The sequence below is a fragment of the Epinephelus lanceolatus genome, chromosome 19 (genome assembly GCF_041903045.1).
Source record: "Epinephelus lanceolatus isolate andai-2023 chromosome 19, ASM4190304v1, whole genome shotgun sequence".
Classification (NCBI taxonomy): domain Eukaryota; kingdom Metazoa; phylum Chordata; class Actinopteri; order Perciformes; family Serranidae; genus Epinephelus; species Epinephelus lanceolatus.
This window is the reverse complement of record NC_135752.1, coordinates 12,821,370-12,845,119: the sequence shown is the minus strand read 5'-3', so window position 1 is coordinate 12,845,119 and position 23,750 is coordinate 12,821,370. Positions and strand designations below refer to the sequence as shown.

Sequence of the window (23,750 nt, the reverse complement as noted above, 5' to 3'; positions counted from 1 at the left end):
CAGACATATAAAATCTCTCTTACACTTATAATGGATGAAAGCACTTCAAACATTATGGCAAAGTAAACTATTCTTTTTAATCACAGAAACAATCAACAGGAACTAGTAGCAAGAATTTAAGTTTTTTAGGTCGAGATACTGAAAAGCAGTTGCTACAACGTCTGGATTATAACACTATAAACCACAGCATCAATTCAAGCACTCACCTGTAACTGTCATTCTGGCAATTATACCTAACTAATGCAAAAATATCTGGAAGTGAAGTAAAGGAAATGCTGGTTATATAGGAGACACAAAAGCAATCCGTGTATCTTCAGTGTTACAGGGCCGATGTGACATTAGCAGAAGCTCCTCCGAACATGTTGCTGATTAGCACTTCGTTTCTCTGACAGTCACTGTCTGTGTGAAGGATACGGGTGAAGTGCGATCGGATCATAGACGGTTTGAAGGACGACGATGCGTCATCCCCTTCCTGGAATACTATGGTAACAATGTCATTTCCAATGTGTCTCTTTCTCTCCACCTGCCAGACAGAACAGACCGAAGAGACACAAGATGAGGGAAAAAAAGACAACTTAACCTCTGTGAGTCATGTGTGACAGGAAGTGTCTTCAAACCTGGATTCATTGATTTTATGGTCACTTTGGAGCAGAGCAACAAACTTAGCACACAGTTGCCTATTTACACATCTAGCAGACACACATTAAAATTAGCATTCAACTGGAGTCGTGCCTCTGTGCACATGATCAATGTAGGTACAATAGTTGAGTTATGCTGTGGGCTATAACTTGATCTCTGTTTTTTCAGCCTATTTGTTTTAATTTTAGTAAATTGGCAACATTAAATGTATGCTGAATCACCTATTAGCAGCTCCTGTTTGCAATGTACCCAGTTATGTTCAGACAAATATCACTGAATTACTTTGATACTGAAGAAACTTGGGTAAGATTCTTGGGTAAGTTCTGGCAATCAGGCAAAATTAGCGTCTTTTTAGTGATTTCTTAGCAAATTTATTGGACGTATATTCACAGTGGACACTGGAATCATGTCCTCAGAAAGTGTAAGTCACACTGAATAAAAAAAAACAAACTCTGTGAAGTCTTTGTGTTCCGATTTGACTGAGTCATGACTTCAAGAAGGAGTGCGTAGTTTGACGCAAATTGCGGCAATCGGGCTCTAAGTACCGTAAATTACCTCTACGAGCTGTTTGTCACCGTCAGTTGCTGCTGCTGCTGACTGTTACGTGAGCCAAATCAGGGGGCCAATCTACAATAACTAACTTCATGTTGCTTTTAAAACACCAGCATGTACCTACCCTTTTCATATCAACTTTATTTGGTACAGGGAAGGTAGCTTTAAGTGGGTTTATCTGAGCTTTTTCGCTAAAGCAGCTTCCTGTAGCATTTAGAAATGATGCTGATAAGAGCGGTAAGACTAAATCAACCCAATCAAAATTAAAACAATCAACTGAAAGATGCTAATAGACTCTGTAGAGCTAAGGGGGGACTATAGAGCTGGGTGGTAATTCTCTGTGGGTTCATCATTATGAGCAACACCTTTCACATTAGAAGTCATTTCATCGGCTGTAAACGTAAAAATATTAATTATAGCAGCTTTAAAGTTAATGAGTTTGCATCATCCTGTTGATGAGGTACTGAGTAATGGGACATTTGAGTGTGAGTGCAGAATAGGTTATGATTTTAACAGCAAAACATTTTCCAAGCTCTCAACACCACAAACACCTTAAGAAGCGGAGATAATTTCAACTCTTTGATCCTAAAACTTCAGAGGCACTAACATCGAGCAAATCTACTGCAGTCTCACCTGCTGGTTTTGCCATTTCTAGTTTGCTGCACTTTTATTATATTTTCTTTGCCACCCATCCTCTCCTCATCAATGAAAATGTAAAATATTTTTGTCTGTGTGATGGCTGACATGTCCATCCAACACTTTGTTTCAAAGAAAGCCATCATAACAGCTACAACTTCTTGACTTGACTTGAATCCCAACCAAGTTAAAATCTATCCTCGTTCAACTCTTTGGTTCGTGACAACATTTCTAATAAAACCTGCTTGCTGAGGACAATCATGGTCCTCAGAGGATGAAGCTATACACTGTGAGCCTTCCTTGAGGGCTACAGTAAGGCTAAAATTTCAACTTTGCACACTAGCTTTTTTTATTATCAAAAAGACAGACTGCTATGTGATTACCTCTGCACAGTCATGCTCCAAGGAGGACAAGTCCTCTTGATCTTAACACAGCTTTTCTTCTAGCATTACCCTAAGAACTTTTTTAGCTTTGTGTTAAGTAGGGGTGTGCCATATCATCTCATTCACAACAATACCTTTATAAGTTTTAACATCATATGAAAAATTCATACTGTGATACCCGCAATGTTTCAACTTGTTTATATATAATACTGTTACCCACGGCAACAAACAGCATGGCTGGAAGCGAAATTATTACAGAATCTGCTGTGGTTTCAAAAAGAGGAGCAGCTTCAGTAGTGTGGAATAAACCATGACATGTCATGAATGTGTTATGAACAGCCCTGGACTTCTCAGACTCTTTCAGTGAGTTACCATGAGTTACCCTCCCTGTCATCAAGTCATTTTGTCATAAACCTTTGGTAATGTAAACCTACATGACGCTTGAGGCTCAACAAAAAACTGCATACATATGAATGTGCAATAGTTGTAGTAGCATTACAGCACAACAGTGATGCTTAGAGGAGAAATGGCAGAGCATAAAGGTCCAGGTGGAAAGAGTTTGCTAAAAAAGAATGAAATCACCTGTTGATTTATATATATAGATCCCAGGGTACATTTTTTGTATTTGGGAGCTGTTTAAATTTGTAATTTGTGCTAGATTTTCTACTGTACTATTGATATTGTATACACAATCTGAATGTCACTCTGAGTTATTATTGTTGTTTACAAACTAAAAAAGGAGAGATCATTTTTGTTTAGTTTTTACTGAATATTCAAAGGCAAACTGTTAGGTTGACATGTAAAACTATATCACTTATTTTGTTGCAATTTCATTTTCTTATTTTTTTTCCCCACTAATTTGTCATAAAGTCAAGAAAATCATTAACGCAAAAATACCTTGCAATATTATGATATTATGTAAGGACCATATTGCCCACCCCTAGGGTTTAGCCTTATTACCTGGAAGGCTATACATAGTGTAGCAAAACTGTCAGGATGCTTTTCCTTATATCCAACAACTTTGAGGTGACATTAACACCACAACTTCGCCAATTAAGCTGAACTTGAGTTACTCTGGTGTGAAATAAAATCACGTTATGTCATTCGATGACAGTTTTTGTCTCTCAGGTGGATGTGAGACAAGCGACAGACCAGCAGCCACACTCACATGCAACACAAGCACAGACTGTTCCTTATTATTGACCGCCAGAAAGCCTTTTCTCTATCTTAAGAAGAAATCCAATTCTGTGTCAGATTTGCTGAGCAGCTGCCCTTTTAAATCATCCTCACTAATATTGGCATTACAGAATGGAGCTCTACAGTAAAGCAATAACATCCTTTTTTCTCCATTCTTTCCACAGTGAGCATATTCTGCCAAGTTGGCTGCTATTGTCCTGGCTTCCTATTGGTGGGATATATTCTCGGCTGAATGACTTAGAGATGAAGACCTGTGACTGATGTACAATTAAAGTTTCTGCAATTTCTCTAATACCAGTGTATAGCACAAACAGAAGGGCTCAATCTTTGGGGGGAGTTAGTGGTAAGACATGAAGATGAAAGAGGAGGAACATATGCAAAGAGTAGGATACAAAAATATCATGACAGAAAAAAAAGAGTAGAGAGAGAGAGAGAGAGAAATATTTATCTCGAGTATTGCAAGTCTAACCCAACACGGGGCTACTGTATGTTCATCTCAGCTGTTTCTCCTCTTAGTTGTTTTCTCTCTCTCTTTTGGATGAGCCAACACTAAACAAGACAACAGTCTACAGCCGCGCTAGTGGCTCTTCAAGGCTGTACTGGAGCACAACGATGCTTTGAACTGAATGCAAAAGTCAGCCTGTTAACATGCTTACAATGTCTGTGCTAACACGTAAATGTTTTGTGGGTATGTACATCATGTTCACCATCTTTGTTCAGGGTGTAAACAAGCTAGCATTTGCTAATTAGCACTGAACGCAAAGTAAAGCTAATGCTGATGGAAATGTCATTAGTGTTGCACATATTTAGTCATAAACCAAAGAATTAGACAAATTAAATTTGGACAAAGTTAAAACAGTTCATCCTCAGGGGATCATAAATGTCTGAACTAAACTTTATGGTAATATATCTGATACTCAAACCACAAATGTCAACCTCATGGTGGTGCTACAGGAATAGTCAGTGCCAGTGGATAATGAAGGTCTATAGGATTCATCCTCTGGGAATCCTGTTCCTGTCAGTCCATCCAGTAGTTTAGATATTCCATTATGGGCCACAGAGGTGGGCTGACATATAGCAGGACAAAATTGCACAGCTACACCTGCAGACACATACCTGCTGTTTGTTCTCTTTCGAGTAGGGTAACATGGTAGACACATGGAACATGAGCTCGTGGCCCTGATACACTGTGTAGATGGACTTAATTCCTGTAGTGTCATCTGCAGGTGAAAAGAGACAAAGATAACTGACATATTCAACAGCCTTTTGCTTCAAAATCATGTTAATATGATGTCATTTAAACAGATGTCTTACTCTTGGTGTCTAGCCCTCCACGGTAACCTGCCCATCCCTGCAGCGTAATAGAATCCCCCAGCAGAGTGAGAAACTTATCAAAGCTCTCACTCCCCGTCTCTGAAACAAACACAGAACTTTTGACTAAACAGACGGCTCCTCTTGCTGCTGTTTTGACACAGGGATAGTTTGACATTGAATTTGCTTTCTTCCCCTGAGTTAGATGACCATTCGGCTTTGTAGTCAGATGTAAAGCAGCCGCTTAGCTTAGCTTAACACGACTGGAAACAAGGAAAACAGCCAGCATTGTTCTGTTGCAAAGCAATAACATCCACATGACAAAACCAAATACTATTTCTTGGCTGGGTGCAGTAAACAAATGAGATGTAACATGTTAATTAGTGAGCTTTACAGTTGCTGGTTGACAAACTTTGTTACCTTGAATGCTTGGCTAAATGTTTCCCCCCGTTTCCAGTCTTTATGCTAAGCTATGCTAAGCTAATATAACTGGCTGCTGCCTCCAGTTTCATATTGAATTGACAGATATGAAAATGGTATTGATTTTGTCATCAAACTCTTGGACACTGTAAAAAGTTAGAGGGATTTACCATTGCTAAACATCTCGTCATCCGTGAGCTGTCCGTCTTTGGCAAACAGGACGCCAAATTTAAAGTTGACAGAACCCTGAAAAATCATAGCTGGATTAAAATTATAAAATAATTTACAATTGATGCATTTATTATTCTTTTCCATTGTCATACAGTGTTGCTATTGAAAAAAATATGATGCCAGAGACACACAAAAAGCTATTTGGACTGCATCTTTAAATAAAAATAACGAAGATGCACTGAGAGAATAATTACTCAACAAGACAGTATTAATAGAATAAAAAAGTAATGAAAATGGCATTATAATGAAGGACAGCTTTACTTGGAGATATATTTAATGCTTTTCTCCTGCAAGATTTCAGACAATATTAAAGACTTTTTTTAACTGTCTGGCAGAGACTTATGCCAAAAAAATCAATAAAGACCCAAACAAGTGAGTGATATGTGGGTGTGTGAATGTGACTTACAAGCTAAACAAAAGGAAACCAAACAAAATAACATAAAAGAAGTAGTGTCCAACCTTGTGCAAAATAAATCAATAAATAAGTTACTGTGAATGCAGTATCCTGTACCTCCTGTTCCTCCAACACCAACAGATCCTGAAGAAAGAGGACATAACAATTATTATTCACTCTGACCAGCCTCTAGCCTGAGGACATACAGTTTAGATGCTGCTGATCAGGCCCGGCATGTACGGACCGGTGATAGATTTCACTGGGAGTTGGCCGATGCTTTAAATCTCACCTTCTGAATCTCCGGGTTGAGGATCTCCCTGGGGCCTTTCTCAAACCTGTCCATGTTCATTGCACTGGGAGTAATAGGAGGAGGAGGAGGAGGAGGAAAAGGAGGAGTGGAGGAAGTAGTGATGAAAAAAAGAGAAAGGGGTATTTAGGATCGATGGAAGACAAATAGCTCAAAGGGTTACACAGAAAAATGAGTGGGAACTGATACAGGGGATTTCTCATCCTGCTTGTACCATTTGTCCTCATTCAGAGTTTGAGCGGTGACGCTGCTCAGCCTGAGGAATTTATAATCTCCAGTCTCTTGTTTCATGCATCTTGTTACATCCTGTTACCTTTCACTCATGAAATCTGCTATCTGGAAACATAATGTTGAAGATATGAGCTGGCAGATTGGGTCTATGTCCGAGCCATTGGCAACTTTGGGCTAACTGTGAGAATTTGCTGCATTTTTGTTATATATCATAGTGAACTAAATAAAATTTTTGACTGTTGATAAGACAGCATAAACAACATAAGTATGTCCTCTTGGGCTTTGGAATTAAATAACACTTTAAATGAAAATGATCTAAATTACAGCCCTAAACTGATGAAACCAAATGTTATTTCAGTTCTTTGTGACTAGGCTTAACATTTTTTTTGATTCAAATAATACATTTGTCATGGCTATATTATGTTGTAAAAGCTGTTCATCTGTTCATAAAAGATGATTTTGGTTTTGCTGTATGTTCCACTGTGTGGCAGATACAAGCATAGTTGAGACCAATCTGCATGTCTGTCTTATTCCAACAACACTTATCATATACCATATTGGAGACTTATGGGACAGCTCACCCCAAAATAAAAAATAAAAAAACATTTTGGTGTGAGTTGCCGACTGTTGGAGATATTGGCCGTAGAGCTGTCTGCTTTCTTTCAAATATAATGGACCTAGATTGCACTCAGCTTGTGGTGCTCAAAGCAACAAAAGAAAAATACATTTAAACTAGAATTACCGCCCTGTGTTTGTATGCCTCTGTGCACCAGTCAAATTTCTCTTACAGTTTACATCCATGTCTGTAAAGACATGATGCTTCACACATACTTCCCCCCAGCAGGACAGAAGATCTATACAATCAGCACAGTTTCAAGATCAGCGTCACCAATTCAGTGTCTGACCAAATGTTTCGCCTTCTGTTTCTGAGATATGACATTGAGTAATCATCGGAAAAGTGTTTTATGCAGAATATTATGATGTCACAGTGAAGTTGGCCTTGACCCTTTGGATATAAAATGTCATCACTTCATCTTTTTATCCTATTGGACATTTGTGTGAAATTTTGTCATAATCAGCGTAAGAATTCTTGAGTTATGGCCAAAAACATGGTCACACTGACCTTGACCTTTGACCTTCAACCACCAAATTCTAATTAGTTTATTCTTTAGTCCATGTGGACATTTGTGTCAAATTTTAGGAAATTCACTCAAGGTGATCTTGAGATATCGCGTTCACAAGAATGGGATGGACATAATGCATCTGGTCAAGGCTACCGCGGGCAAGGAGGCATAAAACAGCTCAACAGCAATGTCTCTCTCTAGATATCATGACCCGGTTACTCAAGATAATCCACAGACCTTGTTGTGAGCAGTTTCATGTGGGAAATATTTTCTTTCTTCCAAACAGCTCCCAAGTAAGTATGCATCTACTCATGGACGAGAGGCAGTCAACAAGTTGTCCTTGGCTAAGCTGGTACATTAGCTAGCTCACTGATGCTAGGTGGGCATCCTTCCTTCTGTGCAGTGGTACGGTTCCGTATAAGAAATGGTTCCTAGATGAAACTGCTCACAACAATGTCTGTTGATTATCTTCAGTAACCAGGTCATGATTTCTGGAAAGAGTCATTGCTGTTGAGTGTTTCAAATGTATTTTTGGTGCTTTGAGCACCACATGCTGAGTGCCATCTAGTTCTATTATATTGGAGAGAAGGCAGACATGTGAGACAGGTGAGAGTAAAAATATGTGGTTGTGATTCTGGGGTGAACTGTCACTTTTTTTTAAAAAAGTATAATTTCCTTAATATCTTTATAAATGTACAATCATATTTTGTTTTCACACAAGCATCTTAGTGGCAAATATGCTTGCACCAACATAGCAGTAAACACTGTGTAACATATATATACTATCAGAATATTTTGTGTGTGTGTATTTGTGTGGACTGGACATGAAAATGGTGCCATAACAGTATGATGGCAACTGGGGGGGATTTGTGGCTTTGATTTGCTGTTGGTCACATCAAGTCTTTATGTCTCAGCAGCAGCATGAGATAACCCACAATATTAATTCTCATACATGTATTGTCAAGACTGAACTGTGCTGTCTTAGAGCTCCAGGCTGCACCGCTCACCTTAGGATGGACTTGACTGATAGTGTTTTGGTCGGGCTGTAGGGCAGGCTGATCTTCAGAGTGCCCTGAGCAAACAAGACACAGATCAGGGATTGCAAACTCTTTTCTCCGAGGAGACACTTGCTCAAACCTGTTGCACATTTATAAAAAGAACATCCTGCAAACGATATTATCCCAAAAGAAATTCACAGCACACAGCATCTTTTTTAATCAGTCATAGAATAATTACAGAGGAACAAATTAAACCGGAGCAGTTCAAGCCAGACAAAGTTGTTCTGCTCAACAACAACAACAACAACAACAACAACATCCTGTACCAGTTAGAGTCTGACAGAAACAAGACAAATCGATGTGATCAGGCAGCGGAGGTGCACCACCCTAATCAGGTTCCAGATGAGGCTGTAGGCCAAAATTAAATCCAAGCTATCCTGGTCATGCAGCTGAGTCACCACACTACAAACACACAACAATGAATATGCATCTTACACTCACACACACCTACACAATCTTAAAAGTGGAGCATCATAGTCACTCAAGATGCCATTTTGTACCATCTTATATTTAGACGTTGAAAAAGTTCCACCTGCTACTGTGGACTCCAGTCGAAAATGTTAACAGTTAAGCTCCTGTTGAAGATGCTGTGAGGCAGTGGTGGGAACTAAGTACATTCAGTACAGTAATGAGGTACTTGTATTTCATTTATTTCATTTTATGCTACTTTATACCTCTACTCCACTACATTTCAGAGGGAAATATTGCACATTTTGCTACTACTCCCTGTATTTGTATTTAAAGGTGTTTTCTGATAAACAAACAAAAGTTATGTCTACATACATAAAATGCACTGTGTGTATCCTTGAGGTGTAACAAATGTCTTCCCTGCCTTTTTGCATGTGTCTCATGCACTGCAAACCTGAAATTATCTATACATTATCCAGAGAACACAAATGTCCGAATCAGTTGGTTCAGAAATTAAACTGACTTCATCCTGCCAGCAAAGTCCCTATAAGCACAAAGTCCCTGCAATGTCAGATGTCTGAGCCCATGTGTGAGTAGAGCATCAGAGTAATTGGGCGCGTGGATGATGTTTCTGTCATGCAGATGCCGGAAAACAGGAAGAAAACAAACATCTGAGAGAAGAAGAAGAAGAAGGGTCATCTACATAAAGACAGCAATGAAAATGTCTAAATGGAGAGATGACAAGATTCGAGAACTTCTGTCAATAAGGGCTGATGCCAAAATCATCAGACAAACTCAAGGAGCAGCAAGAGATTCTGGGACTAACTCACAAACTGGCTATGAGACAGCAGTGTAATCCATGTCATCTTCTGCATTCTGCACACTCTACCCAGGCACCACCTTTTGCCTAAACCAAACAGAGTATTTTTAGTAGGTGAGAACACGTCCAACAGAGACGAGTGCTACACGTGTGAAAGGGAAATGTTTGGAATTCATACCAAAAAACTATTGATTTGAAGGCTGCTGTCTTGAAGCCTCGACTTTAGTACTTGGCCATTGCCGTCTTGGATTATTAGAGCCAGCACTGACCCGAGGTGACCATATTTGGACAAGAGGGTGGAGCTGTGAGGAAGTGAGAGGTGAATCTGAGCTGAGGTGATGCCTTGCAGACAACCTGCTGCTCGAAGCAGCCACACCCTAAAATGTGCATAAACAGGCGATTTATAATTCACCCCTGTACAGTTGTCATGAATGTTGAAATTAGCTGTAGAGACCTCAAACTGTTGTTTGTACCAGGCTGTAAACACACTGATTTCTGCTGTAAAGTTGGGCATTTTAACATGTGGGTCTATGAGGACTGACTGGCTTTTGGAGCCAGCCTCAAGTGGTCATTAGAGGAACTGCAGTTTTTGGCATTTTAGTGTTAGCTTCATTTTTTTTTAGCCCTGGTGGCCGCTTCATGTATCCTTGTGTGCACAAACAGAAGATTAAAAAAACTGCTTCATTAGATGTCAAAAACTCAGGACTACTACTTGTAATGGAGTATTTTTTTATTGTTGTGCTGCAACTTCTACGTAAAGGATCTGAGTACTCGCTCCACCACTGCTGTAAGTAGTGCAGATGGTGAACTCACCGTCTTTCTCCAGAGGATGGCTCTGTACTGAGGAACCCGCTGGTTGTTCTGGTCTGAGAGGACGACTGACAGGTAGAAGGGATTCTTCTCTGCGTCTGTACCCACATAGTTCTGATGGACTGAGGGAGACAGAGACAATATACAGATACAATTATACATGCACACAGAGTGATTAGAAAACTGATGTTTAGTTTTACTCATTTAGGTAGATTTTTTTTTCTTTCTTCCTCTGACACCAAAACATTAAAGGTATTCCATGCTCCCTTTTAACCCTCACTGTCTTGGCCTGTCTTTCTCTGCCTTTTTGTCCTCCTCTCTACCTGTTCATTCATTATTTCCTGTGTCCCTTTTCAGTTTCCCCCACGTCCATCACTAGCTTTCTCGTTGTGTGACATGGGCACAGACAAAGATCTCCACAGCATTCATGCCTCTGCTTCTTCGGTTGACAGGGTAACATCTTCGGAAACAATGCTGAACAGACCTCTAAATCCAATTAGACACAAGATCTTTGCCTGCATTGCCGTTTCTTTGTCCTCCTCAGATGCCTTCTTTATTCCACAATTTCACTTCACATCTCCATTTGTTTGTTTTTTTTTAGATTTCATCGTTCTCCTTTAGCCGTGTTTTTATGCTTCAGGTGAGTGACAATTTTGCAAGGTTGGGCTGCAATTATGTACTTATTGGTTTAGGCAGCAGGAGCTTTTTCTTTGTGTGAGGAAAAACTCATTGTAATCATTTGGGAATTGGGAATCTAATGTGAGACAACAGGGACACAAATTAGGTCAAACTGTTTTACTATTCCTCACCCAATCATCAAGAAATCGAGAATTCAAGTATCTGTATTGGATGCTTCATTAGACAGGAAGTGCCTGTGTTACAATAGCTGGCCTAGAGTTCATAATGTGTTGTGTTGTACGATGCAGTCGGCTCTGCTCAGGCTGTGAGACACAGATGGCTCAGCTGCAGTCCAAACAGGTCGAGCCAACTTTCTGGAGACGTGGCTTGTTTTAAACTGCCCATGCCATAGCATGATTAGACCCTGGCTGGAGGAGGAAAGGCATTTCTTGTTGTCCAACTTTCCCTCACAATTATCTCCATCCATCTCGGGCTCCGTCCTTTATCTCAGCCTCAGAAGCTGAAGGCATTCCCCCTGCTTCGAATCGCGTTAAAGAAACCTGGACAATGATCTTTTGTTGTGCAATTTTCTGTGTCACCTACACTGTGAACCTGAGGACAGGCATGCTGTTAATGAGGATGGCGAGATGATGAGGGTCACAGAGGTGAAGGGGCAGGTTACCACTTCTAATGCATTTTTTAACAATCACAGAGAAGAATGGCTCCTGCTAGCCGGCTGCAAAGCACCAGGCTCATTGCAGAAGCCAGCAGTCCGATCTTAATTGTGTTATCTGTTGGAGGCGAGCTCTGTCTAGTGTTGCTGAAGCTGTATGTCCTCTGTGGGCTTCCTCCTTGGGTGGTGTATGGGATTAAAGTGTGGTTGAGACTCTCAGTGGGGATATGGCTGGATGCTAACAAGTTTTGGCCTTGAATGAAGAGCAGTGCAGCGCGAGGACAAGACTGACTTCGCAAGATAAGAAGCATCCTGCAGACCAGGGAGGATATTCAGAGGATGTTTTATTTCTGCAGCTCATAGGCTAGCCCTCACCCTCACCCTCTGTATTTCCCTCTCTATCTCACACTTACACCATGTGTTTTAAACATAGCACAACAGAGCAGCGCTGACCTTTTCCCAGGAAGTATTTAAAGAACCATCTGGTGTGGTACTCTGGATTCTCCAGATGGACATCGGTTCTCCTCCAGGTTCCCGGCGTGTAGTCCAAAGCCTGTTTGTAACACGCATATACACACACACACATACAAATGCACACACACATTGTCATCGTGATGGCCACAGCTTGAGTCACAGCGGTCTTCTCTGTGGAAAACTGTTACACAATGCAGCAGTAATGATTAAAATACGGGTCAGGAAATCAGATACAGCCAAAGCGCAGGCATAGTGAGTTACACTTAGTCTTTTTACTGTTATTGTTTCATCATGATGGAAATAATCCATACCAGGATGCGAGACAAAAGCAGGGGAGTGAATTACAAACACTGCAACTGCATTTTTGAAGCAGCAAAATAAAAAGCAACAGAGACAATTAACAGTTCAAGGAAAAATTAAAACTGCATTGAGTGTGACATGCTGAAATTGTTTGTTAGTTTACAGAAGACCAAAAGTGTATGAGCAGAAAGATATAATGCTTTTGTAATCAAGTAATATGACTTTAAGGATGTAAGACAGGAAGTTGGATGTCAACGTGTCTATAGTAAGTTGGGACAATTAAATCAGGAGATCTGGTGATGAAGATGACTGATGGACAACTTGATTTCCCATCGTAATTCAAGAATAAGTTGATTCTTCTAGGGTATATATACCTATATATACCTGTATTGGTGCATTTATCAAGAACTAGTGCAGTGCCTGTTTAGAAGGAGGCCTATTGCTTGGCCTGTGGTATTGCTGCGCTTCTTGTGCTCCACACTGCTCTTCCTGGGTCTTGAACAATACACCTGCTCTCACAGTTGCCTCCCCTAGCAATGCAAGAGTATAAACAACATTTGCTAATAGCTAGCTATATGGGACCAGGCTATGCAGGGACAAAAGGTTTCAATCCATTTCATCCCTGATGCTTGAAATGTTTGTGTTTGCTACAGTGTAACATCTCCAGTCTCTGATTCTGCATCTGGACTGCACTGAGTGACGGAGAGCGAGCTGTGCCTAACATGCTGCGGCAGTGTAACACCTCCTCTGACATACAGCGAGCAAGTAAACTCTCATGAATGGAGCCTGAAAAATTGCTCAGGTATATGAGCAACATTGCAGCATGAGGAGGGGATGTGATGGTTTTTTTTTTTTTTTTTTTTTTGAGTGTCTACATTATTTATTCTTAAAGGCGCTGTATGTAAGAATGTGGCTAAAACGGTTACTGCACTCAAATTCCTACAGATTTGAGGTTGCTGGACAGCAGCACGCTGGAGACTGCTTTGTTTTCCCATGGGCGGCTGCCATGGCAGGGCTGCATCGCCATGTCCTTGATCTTCGGTTTTCCAGCGGACCGTTTGAGCAAGTCCGGCTTCTCTGCTGCTAACGCTGCTGCCGGGATACAGCTGAGGAGGAGCCGGCTGCTAATGCTATGTACTGGGACACTGCTAATGCTGCTTGCCGTGCTGCTGTAGCTCAGTCGTAACTGTAACTGATGCTGAGACTCTACTGACTGTGTGACTTGTAGACCGCGGTGGGTGGCTCAACAGGCCAAAACACAAATTCAAAACATAAACATGATTTGCAGACTGCAAAAAATTTTTTTAGATGCAAATACTCTGGCTGTACTATTGTTGTCGGTGAGATCAGTATGTTATATGAACATTATTCCTTAGACTCTGTGACATATTAGGATGATTTTACGACTATTTGCTTTAGATTTCTTACATATAGCTCCTTTAACTAACATCATTTTCTTGAGTCAGTGTTGATTTTGACCATAGACTATATATAAAGCCTGCATATCTTGTATATAACTATATATCTTTATGCTGTATATCATTTTTACCAGTAAAACTGAATTATCACTAAGTCTGTATTCTGACACCTTCTCCTGGAAAAGCTGAGACAATCTGATGTTCCCTCATTTGCACATTCCCACATTCGCATTGTGTCAAGTTAGAAAAAGTTAAGTTGTAACAGTTAATAGGGGCCCCCTGAAAACACCACACAGTGTCTCCATAATGCACTACTTATAATATGTCCCATAGATGTTACTTAAGACCTTGCACTCAATGCTGCACTTCCCTGACACCTCATGAATACCCCCCCCCCCCACCCCCAAGTGACAGACTCCTTCCATTTTTAGTTAGATAAAAAACAAGTGCCTTTCAGTTAGCGATAGTACCTGTGAATGTTATCTCACTTTGCTAATTTTTCAGATTTTTTCTTCCATATAAATTAATATTTTTGAGCCAGTGGCTCCCAACCTTTTTGTTGTGACCCCTTAAACTGAAGCAGTGTGACCTTTCATCACAGGTAGCATATGTCTATGTGTTGTGAGCACAATACAGATGTTCGCCTCAAAATGTCTCAGATTGCTTTTAACTAAATCAATTTTAGCAACCACAAAAAAGTAAACTCTTCCGTATTACAATTAAAAAGCAACAATGGGAAAAAGTCAGAAGAACAAACCCAAATGCACATAGCAGGTTAATGTTTTTTCTTCTGTTTCTATTCCATTAATCATCTTGTGGCCCCTCAGATATAACTTTTGACCCTCTTAGACAGGTCCTAACCCCTGGTTTGGGAGCCACTTCAATAAGTAGGTCTTGTTGATCACAAAGGCAGCTGTACATGGAATAATTCAACATTTTGGGAAACATGCTTAGTTGCTTTTGTGCTGAGAATCTTGTGAGGAACATTACCACTCTTGTGTCTGTGTTATAAATATGAGCTGGCAGGTGTTCACCTTATCACCTGTCACCTTGAGAATAATAGTTCCAGTCCCTAACCTCCCATGCTTTTTTTTCGTACAAATTAAATGAACAAGATAACATGTTAATAAGTGAGCTTTAGAGGTGCTGATAGGCAGATATTTGGACAGAGCCGTGCTTGTCATTTCCCGCTGGACCTGAGCAAAAGCCCCGTTTCCACCAAACACTTTTGGTATGGTACCTTTGGAACCAAAAGTAACCCTTCAGACATGGTATACCTAGACTCTAGGTCTGCTTAACGTTTTCACCGCAAACAGTACCCTTAAAGCACTCGCTGTATTTCCTCCTTTATCAGTCTGCACCTCATTTATCGTCCACAGAATCTACAGGGACAATGTTCTGCAACACAACTTTTCACAGTGGAAACGAAAAAAAGCGTTCCGATCTGAACTGTACTGTACCGTACATGCTCTGTGGAAACGGGGCTTAATTGTCTCCTGGCTGTAGCTTCATATTTAGTGTACACACATGAGAGTAATAGAATCCTCTAATCTAATTCTCAGCAAGAATATATCCCAAATGTCAAACTATTCCTTTATGTGACAGTAAATTAAGTATAATTTAATAATAATGTGTCTTCATCTCTGACCATCGCCAAGGCAACTCTGTGGCCTCAAAAATGACCACCCCTTTCGATATTTTGTCCTTTTACTAAGGTTAGTGAGAGCAAGACACATGTAGGGGTGAGTGGACGGGTGGGATGCCTGTGTGCACAAAAGTGTATTATATTGTATGGACCTCATCTGACGAGCCATTCTCCACCCTGAAGCGTCCTGCCCTCTGAATGGCCCCATCTGCGTCACTGGAAATTAGCTGAGAGGGAGACAGAGAGAGACAGAGAGAGAAAGAGAGACATGTTTAAAATTAGACATGTGACAAACCATGACTTGTGGCAGACAGTAATAAGCAGGTCATAAATACATTAGAGCCAGCTATCATCACGGACGACAAAAAGAGGAACCACGGCGGACACATCAGCTTCATGTGACAACAGCAGCATGAGTCCTACCTCAAACGTACAGTATCTGTCCTCAGCAGATTACCAACGTCTCTCCACACTCCTTTAATCATCAATAATTACTCAAGTCTTTGTGATGACTCCACCAACACCCCCTTCACCGATTTTTTTTTCTTTCTCACATCTGCCACCCTCCACTTATCGCCACAATTATCTGTCTGTTGCTGACTCACCTCTCTCTACTACAGCATTGGAGGAGACATTATGAGAGTGAAATGGGACAGCTAATGATAGTGGAAGAGTGAGAACACAATGTATCCTCTGTAAGTACACACAACTTAAAGAAATGGTTCGACATTTGGGATATACTGTACGCTTATTGGCTTTTTTTTTTTTTTGCAGAAAGCTGAATGAGATTTAGGTGATACTGCAGCTATTTGTAAACTCCATATGTGACTCCATGATTTAGTACTATGTTTTTGTTTATTTGACCCCATTTTAGTGTGGATGGGTGGAAATGGAGGTTTTTGAAAACGATGACACAGATATTCATACTATTTCCCAACTGATCTTGTCAGTCATGATGTGTCAAGGCAAAAAACATTGTAAGTCGGGTCAACATAATTTCATCCTTCTTTTGTGGGTACTATTTCCCATTGCTATGGCTTGCTCTGCTGATGCATAATGCACCCAGTATTGCTCTAATACGTCGCAGTAATGACTCAAAATCTGTTTTCTGCCACCTTGACCACCTTATACTCATGTTATACTCATGACACAGTTCCACGTCACCGTTTTCACCATCTGCGTAGCATTTTCTATAACTAAGGAACAAATAGCAGAATAGAGTAGATCTGCATCCTGTTTACACAGACATGTGCATGCCCAGTATACGTGAACGGTCATGCTCTGAAACAGTGCTACAAACGCTCATGTGTACAGGGATGGATTTTGTTTTAAAATGAAATGTTCCCTACATGCATCTTAGGAGACGAGTCAAAACATTAATTTTAGCAGCAGAAGTGGGTCAGTTTGTTGTATTGAAATTCAGGCTGACCCAAATGCTTCGAAGCTTCGAGCGATGCCATGGTAGGTTTTATATTTTTTTATATATATATATATACACACACGTTAGCCTCAAAATCCTATGTATTAGCATGTTTTGTGACTCACACTTGCTCTTATCTAACGTTAGTCATGATCAGTCCAGCGTCACTGAAACTGGGACACTTTGACAGGTGATAAGCTAGAGAGATATCGAAAGAGTCAAGCATCTGGAATAGTTTCAAAATTTGGGAAGATGACCTCTAAAATGTCGAGTGATAAACTCGCAAATATCTTGGGGTGACGGTGGGTAACTGCTTAGCCATCCTGTAAAGTATTCTATTTTTCCAGCTATTACAGCTAATGTTTCTACGACCTGCATGCTAACAAAGTGGATAACTGTCACATCATTTTAGATGCATCGCCCCTGAAAGCTTAAAGTAACTGCAGATATTTCTCACTGAAGGTTTGATGCCCAAATCTGATATTCAGGACAGCCCTGAGAAATTTGCAATATTTGGCTGGTAAATGGTTCATGATTTTTTTCTTTGCAAATCCCTGGATGTGTGTAGGCTGCAGCCCTCTCAGTGTCGGGTCAAGGTTTACATGTCCTTAGACCTGTAACAGTGCAGCCAATACTGAAGAGCAGTGTCTGCTCTGCTGCAGCAATGTAAAGCCAATATAAGTGCAGTTATTTAGATATCTCAGCACCAGTAATGAGTGATTTGCCACCTTTTTCTCACTTTTGTGAACATCCTCAAAGCCCCCTTCAATCTATTCCTCTTCACATCCCCCTTTCCTTTTTTACCCCCCAACACAATAGCACTGTATGATGCTTTGTTGCCAGGCAACGGATTGCAGAGTGCCTCCTCCCTTGTCGCTGTTTCTCCTCCTGCCTCTCTTTTCTGCATCTTTGCCCTCTGCTCTTTGACCTCGCCTTGACTGCCGTGCTCTGTTTTTCACTTCCCTCACAGATAGAGGTCCCTGCTCTGCCGACATGTATACTTAAAAAAAAAAAAGAGTTGGCTGTGTATCCCTGCACCCACTGTGATACGTCCAGATGGCCTGAAATGGTCTGGGGGAGCCAAAAAAGAAGAGGATGAAAAGGAAGTTCCTCAGAGAGAAAGCCTGAATGTGGAAAGCTGCTAAATGTACCTCTTAGCGTAAATGACCTTTAGGAAGTACACACAATGAACACAGTAAAGCAACTACAAAATATTTTCATTATCGATTGATCTGCAGATTGTTTTGCTTCATGAATAGTATAGTCCATAAAATGTCCATCCTGGGTTCCTCAGCCCTTCAAATGTCTCTCCTTCTCAACCAACTGTTTAAAAGCAGGAAATATTTATATTTGAGAGCCTGACAACAGCAATTTTCTGGGCTTTTTTCTAAAATATTACTTTAACAATTAGTTGCTTATCAGAAAAGCTGCAGATTTTTTTTTCTGACTAATTGTTGCACTGTGGCATGTACACATCTCATCCGGGGTTCTGACCATTCTTTGCTGTGTCTGCAGGTGCACCATCACCTAAAGCTATGTAGTTCTTTGTCAGAATAACTCAAAATATGATGGTAAATAATGATACAGATGCTAAAATAAAGGCAAAGTCCGACTTAAGAAACGCAGATAATACAGTAAGTTGTATCATCGCTTATTTTCTATTTTTAATGACGAGATGGAAAAGCTACATTCAACACAAACTATGTTCAAACTATGTTCATCAACTGTTGAAGCAACTCAGTTGGCACAGAAATAAAAGCCTGAGATGTTCAGAAATCAAAGACCCACCTGCAGGCGGACCATCAGAAACGTGGATACTCTAATGATCATGCGTACAGGGACATGAATAAGTTTCTCATTTGCCATGTATCTAGAAAATGATCAAAACCAGGCATGTACATGTACTCTCAGAAGTTTTCCTGCTCTGTGCACAAAGAGGAACAGATATCTAAAACCGCACTGTGAATGGCCGACACAACTTGTACAGGACTGAGCAGTGTTTATCAGTTTGGAGAGTGGGTGGTGTGTGCCCTACTTCAGCGGCTCATTAGATCACGTCCGACGGTACAATAACGAGAGAAAGTGATGAGAGGGCACTTATCGTGGAGAGAGAAAGAGAGAGAGAGAGAAAGAGGGTTAAAGTCCATTCGAAACTTTGCTGTGGGCAAGTGAGGATGAAAGGCGAGTGCTTTACATTCTGAATAAAATCATTAATAACTGTCACCATGACTTTATTGTTCATGCTAAATTAAATCTGATATGCAGTACTGTACTGTAGCTGGGGGGATTAGACAGCTCTCAAATGAGATTCTGTAACTTTGGCTTTACTGGAGTTGAGTCTGAAAGAGGAAAGAGGCGTGCATATTGTAGCACATAAATAAATAGTTTGTTTTATGTCATCCTAAACATTTGGCCAACAATTACAAGTCATCACAATATATCAGTTACCTGCACCTGTACATACTTTGTAATTACCTATATTTATGAGGACATCTTTTAATAATTGTACACCTAATGGCAGAAAGCAAGAAAAGTAATGCTACAAGAATAAAATTAATCCTGAGGACCTTACTTCCTTATCCTTTAGGCTTTCTTCTTAAATGTCTCATACATGAGCAGTTTTGTGTATCATCCATGTAGAACAATAATTTGTTTTTATCTCTGTACACAAAGTAACTCAATTATTGTTATCATCAATTAATTAACTTGACTTATCATTTGGTCTGTTGTCAGAAAACAGTGAAAAATGGCAGTCACAATTTGCCCAAGGTGGCATCTGTGTGTGCTTGTTTTGCTAACAGTTCAAAGCCCAAGGACTTTTTCTTCTTTTTTTTGTGCTATCAGAAAGATATGCAGAAAATCATCACAAGTAAAAAGCTGGAAAATATGATTTAGAGTTTGGGTAGGCCGTTACGTTTTGGCATCATTGGGCAGAAATCCCATAATAAACTTCAGCGTATTGTAATTCAAGTGGACTGAAAGAAATCTAGTCTTTGCATCTCCGCTTGGCTCTGTTTTCAGGCTTTAGAAATTTGGCCCATGATGGGAGACTTAAGCCAATCACAGGTTATTTCAGAGAGGGGGCGTTCCTATTGGCTTTTGTACAAATGCAGATGCGCGTGCATGTCTCTTTGATGAAAGCCTGATTCAGTGGCGGAGAATCTTGCAGAGAAAGTTGCTATTCCAGCACTGGCAACAACTGCCTATACTGTAAAGCAACCCAAAAAAGGAAGAGGGACTTGTCAAAAAGAGAGTCTGCGGTTAAAATAAATAAAGCACGTGTCAATAACAGCGAAGCGAAGCAAAAGACGGGAGTAAGAATTGAGCCCACAGCTGCTGCAGCAAGGACATGTAGCAGGGACATGGCCTTTAAACATAGGGTGCCTGCTCTACCAGGTGAGCTAGTGAGCACCTCATATCCAAAGGTCCTTGCTACAGCACCTATGGGTTCAGTACCAGCTCCTGCCCTTCGCCGCATGTCATCCCCCCTCTCTCTCTCTATTTCCCGCTAGAGCTTTCCTGTTTAAAATGGTGTCAAAAATGGTGCTAAAGCCAAATGTTGCTAAAAGGTTAGCCTTTTGCTAAGGCTTCGAGTTAATGTGGCTAATGTTAGCCACAGCCTTGAATCACAGTGTGTCCTCTGCCCAACTCCCTGCTGTTACAGACCACCTCACTGGGAGAAAAGCTGGCAGCAGCTCCAAAGTGTAACCCCCAGTCAGCAGCTGCAGCAGTTCTAATCCAGCCAGTGCAAACCCAGCTCCAGGGGACCGGACAACTCTGACTCCTTGCTGCATCAGCAAACTTTCTGATGCTTCTGTAACACAGGTTAGATCTGTCACTGCCACTGGTCACCAGCCCACTGTGACACCCAGTGCTGGGGATTTACGCTGACCAAAGAGGACCTGCAACAGCTAACACCTGGCTAAGTAGTCCACAGCAGCTGGGAGTGAGGTGAACGGGCCGTGGGGTGGCTAACTTTAGCTTGGTAATTCATGTTTTTGTGGCTTGATAAACAGAGAGAGAGAAAGCGGAGCGAGAAGAAGCTGAGTGAATGTGGTCTGTACAGTGAAATAAGATTTTTTAAAAATCAATGTATGGGAAACAATGGGTTACTATGAGTATGCCCATAGTCGTCTGGTGGGAGGGGCTTAGGACAGAGAGGGGAGAACTGCAGGAGGGGGGTGTATTTCTAAAGTTTGCCTTTTCCTGATTTCTGCCTATGCCAGCTTTAAATGACTCATTGTAACAATAGTTTCCAGTTATTTGTCTGTCGATTGATTTAAAAATTAATCGGCTAATCTTTTCAGTACAATACACTATGCTTATTGATCGACTTTGAGTGGAATGTGATTATATGACTATAATCTGCTGTCATGTTACAAAATTCTGTCTGTATAGTGACTCCAAGTAAAATATCATTAAAATCTAACAAAATGTATTAAGGTATAAGTTTTACAAATCACGATGCTGTGACTTATAAAAAAAAAAACACAAAAAAACCCATAGGCATTCCTATTAATATGACGGTGATTTCACCCACCCACACATACAGCACTGCCTGCATTTTCTCCCCATGGTATACTGTATACAATGAGATAATACACTCCAGCTAAAGCATGTTTACTGCAGGTGTGAAGCTCTGATAAACGACAGAGAGCTTTCTGCGCAGTAATTGGCTGTGTCTTAGGAGAGGCTGCAGGAAAAACTGCCTCCTCTCCTTTCATATGCATATTAATAGGCCTGAAAACAAATATATATTTTCTGCATGCGTCTCGGTGTGGTGGTATGTGCCGGTTTATGTGTGAGCGAAAGCGCTTTCTGTTGCGATCTGTGCATGTGTGCGGAAAATGGAAAGTAAATGTCGAAGCTATAGGCCTCTATCTCCCTCCATTTCTCTCGCCTCCTGCAACATTAACTGTCCAATCGCGGGATAATGGAGGGGAAACCAATGCAGTGTTCACACAGAGCAATGCACTGCTTTCCTAGTGTATGTGTGTGTGAAAAACACAGGAGGAAATTTGTGACATTCTGTATTAAATGCGTGTTTAGGTAAGTGTTTGTGCTGCTGTGGGTGAATAGGCTTTCTTGCTGGTTTTTGGGTGAAAGAATGAAAAATAGCGGTAGAAAGGAGCCATTAAGCGCTCTGGGGAGTCTGTGTGTGTGAGTGTGTGTGTGTGTGTGTGTGTGTGTGTGTGTGTGTGTGTGTGTTTGTGTGTGCACATGCATCACACAGCCACTGCTTTTAAATCATGCAACACAAGAGTGGCAAAGAAGGAAAAGCTGCACTCCAATGATTCCCCCGTGGGCCGGGGGAAGGCAGGGCAGAGGAAACAGGGGAGAAGGGGCAGCCTGTTATGCTTCTACTCTTTAACAAACAACCCATAAAACACCTCACCTCTGCCGCCGAGCAACAGTGGAGGAATAGGGCGGAGAAAAAAAAAGAGAAGGGGCATCAAATGTTTCGAGAGAGGGGGATGGAATGAAGGATGAGGTCGCTGGCGAAGAGAGAGAAAGAGCGATGTCTAATGACAACAAAAAGCCGAATGATAAAAGAATAATAGCCGTCTCCACGATGCGTAGCCCCATGGGAGAGACACAAGGCTTTCGAGCTTTATAGACGGAGAAGAGATGCACACACACTCTCTCTTATACACACACTTAAACAGCTCCCATTTTAGGGCCATGACTTGAACATTTCACAAACACAATCGAGCTCACGGCGTACTCAGAGAGCCTCTGATTTCCCCAAGGCCCACGGGACAAAGGAGCGCTGCAGTGCAGAGAGAGATGCATATGTGTGTGTGTGTGTTGGGGTATTAAATCAATACTTTTGTGACTGCTGATAGATAATTGATCTCATCAGTGGGCCTGTTCATGCACACTCACAATCCTCCAGGAAGGCAGGGAACACAGAGGCATAGGCAACAGAGCGGGAGAGGAAGTGAGCAGAGGGTGAGGAGGGAAGTAGTAAGTAGCTGGAGGGGGAGGATGAAGAGAGGCAGGTGCACAGTCAGAGAGAAGATGTGAGTGATGGATGAGAGAGAAGAGAAAATTAGGAAGGAGATGACTAGAAGAAAAGAAGAAGAAGAAGAAGAAGAAGAGAGGAGGCAGAAAATGAATAAAGAACTATTCAGAGGAATTTAGATGCTATCTGGTCTTTTTCCTTCCTCTGCTAGCAACTGTAACTAAGCAGCTCTGTCAAGCTTTGGATTTTTGGAAGTTGTATTAAGCTATAAACCCAAGAGCAAACTGTAAGGAATAAATCAAACATGTCTACTCTGACATAAGCAGATGTTACCTTGCTAAGTAGTTTAGTTAGGCCTACATTTTGTGTGGCTCCTATGTTCAACTGGTCTATCCACTGAGTGGGGACCAACTTGTTTTTATACTATCAGAGTTCAGGGTAAGAATAGTCGAGTAATAATCGTACCACTGTGACAAAGTAACACGTTACTGTCATTCCACTACTTTTGGCCGTATCTAGGAATGTAACCAATTACTTTTTCAAATTAATTAACCCGATAACATTAACTGGGCTCGTTTTCTGGTGACATTATAATCTAACGTCACCCAACCTTTCTGCAGCGTGGTCTTGGAACCCATCAATTATAGGTCTGACAATAATGATCCTCTGGGGTAAAGGCTAGTATTTCAGGCTGATCCAGTGTTGCCACCAGATAT

The 23,750-nt window shown here is 41.0% G+C and overlaps 1 protein-coding gene across 5 annotated transcripts in view; it reads right to left on the bottom strand.

Moving 5' to 3' along the window:
* Positions 1–23,750, bottom strand: part of garnl3 (GTPase activating Rap/RanGAP domain like 3) — a 103,193-nt gene that overhangs the window by 29,675 nt on the left and 49,768 nt on the right. For all 5 annotated transcript variants that reach the window (XM_033646030.2, XM_033646034.2, XM_033646033.2 and 2 more), the window contains exons 3-13: positions 15,802–15,876; positions 12,266–12,365; positions 10,525–10,643; positions 8,433–8,497; positions 6,053–6,116; positions 5,881–5,907; positions 5,309–5,384; positions 4,722–4,820; positions 4,524–4,627; positions 415–523; positions 207–252 (exon numbers count right to left, since the gene is read on the bottom strand). In XM_033646030.2, coding sequence (XP_033501921.1) covers positions 207–252; positions 415–523; positions 4,524–4,627; positions 4,722–4,820; positions 5,309–5,384; positions 5,881–5,907; positions 6,053–6,116; positions 8,433–8,497; positions 10,525–10,643; positions 12,266–12,365; positions 15,802–15,876 — 884 coding nt within the window. The remainder of the gene's footprint in view (positions 1–206; positions 253–414; positions 524–4,523; positions 4,628–4,721; positions 4,821–5,308; positions 5,385–5,880; positions 5,908–6,052; positions 6,117–8,432; positions 8,498–10,524; positions 10,644–12,265; positions 12,366–15,801; positions 15,877–23,750) is intronic.